This window comes from Chenopodium quinoa, unplaced genomic scaffold (genome assembly GCF_001683475.1).
Source record: "Chenopodium quinoa cultivar QQ74 unplaced genomic scaffold, ASM168347v1, whole genome shotgun sequence".
In the NCBI taxonomy this organism is placed as follows: Eukaryota; Viridiplantae; Streptophyta; class Magnoliopsida; order Caryophyllales; family Amaranthaceae; genus Chenopodium; species Chenopodium quinoa.
This window is the reverse complement of record NW_018743574.1, coordinates 6,244,962-6,254,611: the sequence shown is the minus strand read 5'-3', so window position 1 is coordinate 6,254,611 and position 9,650 is coordinate 6,244,962. Positions and strand designations below refer to the sequence as shown.

At 32.5% G+C, this 9,650-nt stretch overlaps 3 protein-coding genes across 3 annotated transcripts; 1 reads left to right on the top strand and 2 right to left on the bottom strand.

Moving 5' to 3' along the window:
- Window positions 1-403: 403 nt before the first annotated feature.
- LOC110682589 lies at window positions 404-1,444 on the bottom strand. The gene has a single exon (XM_021858944.1). The coding sequence runs from the start codon at window positions 1,442-1,444 to the stop codon at window positions 404-406; it is 1,041 nt and encodes a 346-aa protein (XP_021714636.1).
- A 901-nt stretch (window positions 1,445-2,345) lies between these two features.
- LOC110682588 (glutathione S-transferase T2-like) lies at window positions 2,346-3,680 on the bottom strand. The gene has a single exon (XM_021858943.1). It carries the CDS (start codon window positions 3,678-3,680, stop codon window positions 2,346-2,348), a length of 1,335 nt encoding a protein of 444 aa, XP_021714635.1.
- Window positions 3,681-5,979: 2,299 nt separating this feature from the next.
- On the top strand, window positions 5,980-9,408 carry LOC110682343 (probable WRKY transcription factor 15). Its single transcript, XM_021858672.1, has 3 exons — window positions 5,980-6,894; window positions 6,993-7,118; window positions 8,899-9,408. Exons 1-3 carry the CDS (start codon window positions 6,149-6,151, stop codon window positions 9,056-9,058), a joined length of 1,032 nt encoding a protein of 343 aa, XP_021714364.1. The 5' UTR covers window positions 5,980-6,148; the 3' UTR covers window positions 9,059-9,408.
- The last annotated feature ends 242 nt before the right edge of the window (window positions 9,409-9,650 follow it).

The following is a 9,650-nucleotide window of genomic DNA, read 5'->3' as shown; positions in this document are numbered from 1 at the left end:
TATAACCATTTAATAACCAATGTATGCCAATAGTTAACCATAATATTTTGGTTATACATTTTCTCTCTCCTACTTTTACCCAACCCCACCACACAATTTATTACTTAAATTCTATTATTATTAAATAATGCATTTGGTAATAATCATTCAAAATTAATAATTATTTATTAGCATACATTAATTAGATAAAATCTCAAAAATTTAAAAATAATGCAATTTTGATATTAATTAGTATGTAATTAGTCGTTAATTAAGACACAAACAATAATTGTAACCCTACTACATTCCACAATAATAAAAATCATACATATATATTCTATCAAATGACAAAAGTCTTTGAAAGATAATAACGAACCGCGAACAAGTACAAACACAATGATATAATATTGCGATTACACATCTATTAATGCATATTATTGTCCCTACTTTGAACACCGAATTTGAGCCACATATGTTCAACTAAGTCTTTCTTCAATGCTTTATGCATAGCTTCATCACGAACACGTGCTCTATTAGACATGTAAGTTTCCAAACTTGCAATTCGGTTGTTGCTATTTTGGAACTGAAAAGGCTCTTCATTATTTTCATTACTTGAAGACGCATTTGTAGCTTGATCATATTCATTTGGATCGTAATACGTTTTATATGTATCTCTTTCATCCTCAACAATCATATTGTGCATAATAATACACGCTATCATTATTTTTCCTAACATTGATGCGTCACGAGCTAGCGCTGGATTCCGTATTATTGCAAAACGAGCTTGTAATACTCCAAAAGCACGCTCAACGTCCTTTCGTTTAGCTTCTTGTACTTTGGCAAATAGACCTTCTTTTTCATTTTGTGGTAGTGATATTGTAGGAATGAATGCCGCCCATTTAGGATATATACCATCAGTGAGATAATATCCCATATTGTATGTGCGACCATTCACAACATAGTTAATAGAGGGTGCACAACCTTCAAAAACATCATTAAACAATGGGGATCTATCAAGAACATTAATATCATTACGACTACCTGGTGTCCCAAAAAAGGCATGCCAGATCCAAAGATCATATGATGCCACAGCTTCCAAGATTAATGTGGGTTTACCTGGTCTTCCAGAAAACATACCTTTTAATCGAAGTGGACAGTTTTTCCACCTCCAATGCATACAATCAATAGAACCTAACATGCCAGGAAATCCACGACGTTCACCAATCCTTAGTAGTCTTACTAGATCTTCTTCATTGGGCTTTCGAAGGTATTCATCACTAAAGTAAGAGACTATTCCTTCCACAAAATGCTGAAGTGAATCTCTTGCAAGAGATGCACTAATCCGAATGTAGTCATCCACAGAATCAGCGGAGGTGCCATAAGCTATTAGTCTCATAGCCGCGGTGCATTTTTGTAATGCAGAGGCACCAGGTAAAGTAGTCATTCCATAAACGACTGTGTCCATCCTCACGATCCCTTGGAACGGGAACCCTTGGTGGCCTTGGCACTTGATTAAACATTTGATATACTTCAACTGGATTGGACATAAAAACTTCATCCATCATTCGATCGAACTGGCGATTGGCTTGCCTTCGTCTTTCATATCGTTGGGTTTGGCTATTTTCTGAATTGGAAGAGGAATTAGAAGAGTTGGAGCTATCGTCAGATGACATGTTTTAAAACCAAATTTGATATGAGAATGGAAGGTAGAAGTATAATAGGGGGAAATGGATGGTTGTTCAAGGGAATCCCACTCTGATGTATCCATCTTATAGAACAAGTGTGTATGATATGTAGTAATTTTTTTGTCTTATATGGTAAATTTGAAGTCTTGCATGCATGCAATGATTCATAAAGTAGTTAATAATTTTTAAAAGTAATGGAGATGCATGCCTTTGCATTGTCACTATCACCTTAACATTGTTATGTACGTCAAAGCAAGTGATGCATGCTACTATTTCCTTTTCAGTGTTAAGTACATCAGTGAACAAAATTCACTATTACCTTTTCAGTGTTAAGTACATCAATGTCTAGTATTTAATATTTGCTTTTCAGTGTTGGGTACATCAAATACTTTACAGTGTAATGTAAATCAATGTACATCTTTTGCAGTGATATATCAAAGTGAATCAATAGGTTTAGTCAGATCAATAATAATTATATGTTATTATATAAAAACTTTAATGTATTGAATAATATTATTAAGCTTATAATACGATTATAAGAAGAGACATGTAATTTAACTTAATAACTCCATAAGTATTCAAACTACAAATCAGACCTTAAGTACATAAAAAAGAACAATAAAAAAGGAATTATTTGAAATCAACCAACATTACGACAATAATCAACCATACACTAATACATTAGTCTGAGGGGAACAACTTCTTCAACAAAGTGCTCCTTAATTCTTGATCTTCCGAAGATAAGTTTGGCTTTGAATCGAGGTGTTTAAATAACTCCATATTAATTTTTCTTTGCTTCCTTGCTTCTTTCTCCCTTTCTAGTTGCAACCTTGTAAGTTCAACTTCATTTTCTGATTGCCTTAGAAGGTTCATGTTCTGGGCAGTGTCCAACCATTGTTGCCATGCTCCACTTGGCATGTTTGGCACCTTGCTCTTTCCTTTATTTTTACTAGATTCGTTGCTAGAAGGAAAGCCTGAATACCCAATATCACCACTGGTTGGTGTTTCTGGGTTTGATGAAGAGGAGTAGTTTCCAGCTTCATTGATACGAGATCTCTTTGAGTCACTTCCTTGAGTGGATGTCTTTTCCTTGCATTTTTTAACAACATCTTCACTTGGTTTCCATGCTTCATGTTGTTTTAAGATGTCCCAAACATGCTTGTCTTGAAAGGTTTTAGAGCATAATGAAGACTTTGTTTTGTCGTTAGCATATATACTATATGCTAATTTCATAACATCTTCATCATTCATACCACTTCCCTTTTTTGATTCAGCATGAGCATGTGAGCCACAAAATTTAGAACATGAAGCATTAATCCTTCTCCAACGGTTTCTAAGTTGCTCCGTACCCCTCATTTTCAACAAATCTTCTCGTGTTACCCGATCAGTACCTTCTTCGAAACACCTTTGTTTGTATAGTCTAACATTATTATACATTTCTTCAATTTTCCTCCAAAAAACATCCCCCTTTTGGTTAGTGTTAGTTTTTTTATTTTGACTAACCTCAAGCCAAGCCTTCACAAGAACCACTTCTTCAGCTTTTGACCAAAAAATTTTCCTTCCATCTTGATTGCCTCCTTCATTACCTCTTTCATTACCTTCGCCTTCTTCAACTTCTGGTTCATTTTCGTCATCTGATGCATTCGATGTGTATGAACAATCGAAACTCGAAAATGCACCATCACCTTGTGACATAGAAAAATGTTGAGACATGGGAAATGTTGAATCAATTTGAGAGATTTGAATATTTTCAAAAGATGGGATAACATTTGGAGAATTTGAATAATTAGGATTTTGTGGTGGTTGAAAAGGAAACGGAGTGAAAGTACTTGGATTTGAGAAATTGAGATTTTGTGAACCGTAATTCGGAAAATTTTGAAAATTTGTATCTAAATCTGAGTTGAGATCAATTGGAAGATTAGAATAGTAAGGTTGAGGATTTGGATTATTTTGGGGCTGTGATGAGTTATGAGATTTTGTGGATTTTTTTTTTCTGTTAGATTTTGGAATGTTCATCTTAACACAATTTGCCAATAAGAAGAGTAATTTTCACTTAAAAAAAGTTGTTTCAAAATACTTCAATATTGGGCTCATTTTATAGAGAAAAATAAAATAGAGCCGTTGGTGTATTTTTTTTTTTTTTCAGAATTGTATTTTAAAAATTATGGCCGTTACAAAAATTACAACGGTTATAAATTCAGAGCAAATCTCAACCATTGATATTTGTATTACGTGTCAAAATCTTAGCCATCCATGTCAACCAAAAAGCAAAAAAAAAATTGCATGACCAAGCTATGATAACCGGTTATTGAAATAACCAGGTTATTAATATTTTCCACCAAAATTTTCTCTCTCCTCATTATTTTATTATTTTCTCACAATCTCTCTCCTAATAACCACCCCAAGTGGTTATTTGCTGTGTCTACTCTTAGTGTTGTTTTATCTTGCCTTAATAATTTGGTCAAATGTTGACCTTTTATGTTCAAATCTTTGTGGGTCATTTGGCGGAATAAATTTTGTCTTTTAAATTTATGCACTCTCTTCGCGTTTTAATAAGTGTTATAGTTTGACTTTTTCCCCTATTTACATAATTGTTTTAACTTGATTAATTTACAAATATTAGAAAAAAAAATGTTATTGTATAATACATTGTTGGATTTGTAAATTTGTTATGATGTATGCTTTTATAATATCAATTTTCTTATAATTTAATTCAGGAAAATGCTATACATCAACCTTAGGGCTTTACTATATAAGTATTAAATACACACTAGAAAATCATATAAGGTTAGAAAATAAAAAAAAAATATAAAACTAAAAGGACTGCTTTTATTTACTGAAGTGAGCTGAACTGAATTGCTTGAAACTGAACTGAATATTTTATGAGATAAGGAAATTAAGAACCGAATCGATCTGAAAATAAGCTGAAAAGAACATACTCTAATTACAGCGATTTATGAGTGTTTTGTCATGAATTTCTAATTTTGTACAATTTTTCAATAGTAAATCTAATACTTATATATAGCCTTGGGGCTACATTATCCGCATTTACTTCTAATTGATTAAGCAAATTTCATCTGGTTTCTTAATTGATAGTATATTTTTCAGCTAGACACGCTTGTTGACACTACATGACTCTACCTGTTGATATCATTAATTGTTACCAATCAGTTCCTTATTGCCTTCCTTTTTTTCTTACCGTTATACTCATAAAAAAAATAGAAGTTAGGAGGACTACTCCCTTCGTTTGCAAGTGTTATACTTCCTCGTTTTTATTTTATTGCACCACTAGGATTTTTACACTATTCACTTAAACTTCTTTGACCATCATTTGTGATTTATCCATTCGGAAAAATATAGTCATGTGGGATCTAGTTAGATTCGTCTCGAAATCTTCTTTTCAAATATCAATTTTTTATAATTTTTACAAAAGTATAATTGAAGCTATTCATAGCAAAAAAAAAAATGCGTTGGCAAGCGTGAAACCCCTCACGGTGCAATAAAAAAAAAACCAGAGGAAGTATGTTTTTTAAGGATCTATTCACATTTACTGTACTGCGCTAAATTGAACTGGTTGGAGTTGAAATGAAGTGAACTGAAATGAATATTTTATGAGAGACAAAAATTAGGAGCTAAACTAAACTGAAATTAAGCTGAAATGAACAAACTTTAAATGCGGCCCCTTTTTTTTTTTTTTTTTTTTTTTTTTATGTGTTACAGTCTTACAAAGTTACAAATGCATTTTTGACAAACAACAATACATTTTTAGAATTATATTCCGCTCAAACTCATTCTCATTTTCTTCTTATTACTCCCATTTCTTCCCCTTTAATAAATACTTTATTATTTCAATAAAACTTTAATGGAATTATCTTATTCTATAAATTTTTTAATATCTCAACTAACTCACTTATCACATATATTAAAGACAATTAAATGATACTCCATATTTTAAATATTGTCAAGTCAAAGTATAACGCTTAAAGAAAACGAAAGAGTACAAAAAATTAATTTAACCACGGAATATATATATTTTTTTTTCAAAGTCAAAATATGTCATTTAACCAACTATAATAATAGTGGAAACAATATCAATTACTCCGTATGAAGTACTCCATATTTTATATACCGTATAAAAAATATGGTACACCGTATAAAAAATCAAAAACATAGGGATATGATATGAATCTGATCGTTGATAATTCATACCTAAGTTTGACAAAACCAAATCAAAATTGGTCTTAAAGTATGAGGTCAGTCATCCAACAGTAGACCCCCCCTTCTTTTTGCCTTTTTTAAACATAGCCGATGGCATCTAATTTGACCAAAACTTAGGACAAACACATATCCATCATCAATAAAGAAAAAACAAACTCCATCAAATACTCTCCCTTTCTTCCCTTTTTTATCATCAATCAACAAACACATAAACGTTACTCTTCCTTTTTATTTATTCATTTTTTTGAAGGAATGGTTTTTGAAAAATGGCAGTAGATCTAATGCTGGGTTCATCTTCTTCAAACCTCTCACTTTCTCTCTCCTCTTCAAATCATCATCAAATGGAAGAAGCCATTGCTCATGAAACTTCTGCCGGCCTTCAAAGTGTTCATAATTTCCTCCATCTTCTCTCTCCTCCTAATAATAATAATGATAATAGTAATATGGAGAGTGATTCGAATTATCAAGCCGTAGCAGACGACGCCGTTTTCAGGTTTAAGAAGGTTATTTCTCTTCTGGGTCGGGCTCGGACGGGCCACGCCAGGTTTCGTCGGGCACCCGTTGCTGTTGACCATAAACCACAGCATCCGCATCAAAACGGTGTCGTTTTATGTCCAAAGCCACTTCAGCAAATTCCTCCTCCGCCGATGAAGATGAACGCCTTGAACGGGTATGATTACGCGACCAAGGTGGTAGCACCGACGGCTACGATTAATTTCTCGTACTCGGCGGGGAACTCCGTTAAGTCAACGTTGACTGCTGACGTGGATAATAAGCAGGATATTTTGATGAATAATAATCACCATCATACAATTAATACTCCTCCGTGTGCTGCTGCTGCGAATAGTACCAACACAACGACGTCGTTTCAGATGACGAATTATTCCGGGATGGTTTCGTCGGTGGGAAGACCGCCTCTTTCTCATACGTCGTCGTTTAAGGTTAGGAAGTGTTTTTCCGAGAATGGCAAGTGTGGTGGGCCCTCTGGTCGTTGCCACTGCTCTAAGAAGAGGTAACTCATCTTTTAATTTTTTCCTAAATTAAAAGATTATAAAATTGTATTTTTGTTAAATAAATTAATGAATTAATTTATTGATTAAATGGAAATAGGAAAATGAGGCAAAAGAGAATCGTGAGAGTACCAGCAATAAGCGCGAAGATGGCAGACATACCACCCGATGATTATTCATGGAGAAAGTATGGTCAAAAACCTATCAAAGGATCCCCACATCCAAGGTACGGACCATTATATTCCCACTATTTTTAGTGTTTTTAATGCACATCTTTGAATACCAATATTCGATTTTCATTACAAAACGTTCGTATTTTCATTGATGTTGAATTGTACTTATACTCCTTGTGTTAATTGTTAATTGTCAATTAAGAGTATGTTATGGGAGACTTGTGCAAATACAATGTACATTAATACTATAAGATTGGCTAATAATTTTATTTTAATTTTAAAATAAATGGGTGCTCAAGAAAATAAATAATGATCAAAGTTCGACTTTGACAATAATGGACGAGGGGCTCGACTATAAATTTTGGTCAAACTACAATAAACAAACATAAACATAATGTTTTTTTTTTTTAAAATAAATAAATTAACGGGGTACAGTAATAATTTTTGAATGGGAGGAATAGCTAAAGTCTAAAGAAAATGCAATGTCTAGTGATTGGTATCCAATGTAACTTTACCTAAAAAGGTGTACTCCTTATACTACAATCATTTCCAACAAATTAAATAATATACAGTACTCGTAGCATTTCAATCCTTTAAGACATTGTTAAAGGTTATACGAGTACCACTTTTGTACTCGTAGTTTTGTTCCATGTTATTATTATACAGACCTACTGCCTAGTAAATATAATGTCTTTAAAAAATACGTAATTAAGTATGCAATTTATGTGTCTTACTTGTATGCTCGTAAAACTTATTATATTTTTCGTGAACATTAATCTTAAATCAAATGAGTATAGTTCTTCTTTGTTAGTCTATTTGGTAGGTCCTATTTTTGTAAAATAATTTCATGCTGATTAACAAAGCCACAAAGTGTTTGGACTCTTATCAATCCAAAAAAACCAAAAACCATTACATAAAGAGAGAGAAAGAGCGAAAGAGATTGATTAATTTCAACTCTTCCAATCAATTAGAGCAATTGTTTACGAAGAAATCTTTTTTCTTGTAATAAAAGTCCAATATGGCTGCGAACGTAATGCTTGGAGTACACACGAAAGTCTGACCAACCACATATTCTTTCTCATCTGAATAATGACGGGTTTGACCCTTCTTTTCACAAGGACAAACGCTTTGAATTTTAGCAATTGTTGTTTTGACTTGTTTACCATGCATCTTGATTCATCGATTATTCAACACTCTTCGACATTATATCGTAACTACACTTGACTTTTTTTTTTTTTTTGATCAATTTCATTTGGGTTGCTTAGTCAACTTTGAATGGCTTATGACCCACCATGCATGTATATCATGTGCTGATTGTCCGCCGTTTCTTTCCATCCAAAACTAATTGTCATGTAATTTAGATGTGCTAGATCGATTTTAAATTAATTGTTACCTTTCCAAACATACGATTGTGCAATGTAACACACAACTTATCTTGTACCAAAAGATGTGGGATGTGCTGTAGAGAGACTCAGAAGTTATATGGTTTTGAGTCTTTTATTAACCTTTCTTTAATGATTTTTTTTTAGTTAAACAGTTCGATCCTTAATTATTTGTGACTAAATTAAGGTAGTTTATGATTTATATATGACAACTAATCTTGAAAATGCGTTTACAAAAGTCTTCCCAATCCAATTTTCATAGGGCTATAATGTTTCATTATTGAAAATCATCTTTTTATTTTCCTCATAGTTTTTCATGAGGTTGTTTACTTTATAAAGTGCATATTCCTAAAAAAAGCCAATATTGTTTTATTTAATTATCTTTAATACTTCATTTTTTGTATGTTCGCTGTTACTGATTAATTGTACTTTTTTTTTGTGTGAATAACAGAGGATACTACAAGTGCAGTACAGTGAGAGGGTGCCCAGCGAGGAAACATGTAGAGAGGGCTTTGGATGATCCAAATATGTTGGTGGTAACCTATGAAGGGGAGCACAACCACTCTCTTTCCGTCGTCGAAACCTCCAGCCTCATCCTCGAGTCTTCTTGAAGATTATTCATTTGATCATAGCTTAGTAATTATGGAGTAGTTATCAATCAATTGAACAAGATAAAAAAACGATGCATGGTAGTAAACTCTCAGATCTATAGCATAGCTGAAGTATTATCTAGTCATCTTGCTATCATCTCGAAGGAGATTATAGTGGATTAGGTTAATAGTAAGTATGTAATACTTTACTTAATTGATTGATTACTTCTTTTTTGTACACATTTGCATGCATGAGAAACTTCAACTCCTCAAGTATAATATATAGACACAAATATGGTGGGTTTGGTAGATTCTAATTTAAGATAGAGGTGAACAAAAAAATAGGGTTCCTTGGCATCTTGTGATAATTATTTTTATTTCTTTTTTTCTTTTTGGCATATTGTATTTGTTTATATATTGACTAGTACTTTTACTTAGCTTGTAGTCTATTTAATTTAATTATATTATATTATATTTTATAAGAAGGGAAGATGTGAGAATGTGACTTGTGAGCTTGAAAATAGACCAATAATATTGACTACGTACTTATATAATACGTGGTTTGACCAATTCTTTATTTGTTTTCCACGTGTGATTTTGATTAATGGGTAAG

Coding starts and splice junctions, on each gene's coding strand:
- LOC110682589 (XM_021858944.1), bottom strand. CDS start 1,444: ATGGACACAGTCGTTTATGGAATGACTACTTTACCTGGTGCCTCTGCA.
- LOC110682588 (XM_021858943.1), bottom strand. CDS start 3,680: ATGAACATTCCAAAATCTAACAGAAAAAAAAAATCCACAAAATCTCAT.
- LOC110682343 (XM_021858672.1), top strand. CDS start 6,149: ATGGCAGTAGATCTAATGCTGGGTTCATCTTCTTCAAACCTCTCACTT. Junction 6,895..6,992: donor TGCCACTGCTCTAAGAAGAG/GTAACTCATCTT, acceptor AAATGGAAATAG/GAAAATGAGGCAAAAGAGAA. Junction 7,119..8,898: donor AAAGGATCCCCACATCCAAG/GTACGGACCATT, acceptor TGTGAATAACAG/AGGATACTACAAGTGCAGTA.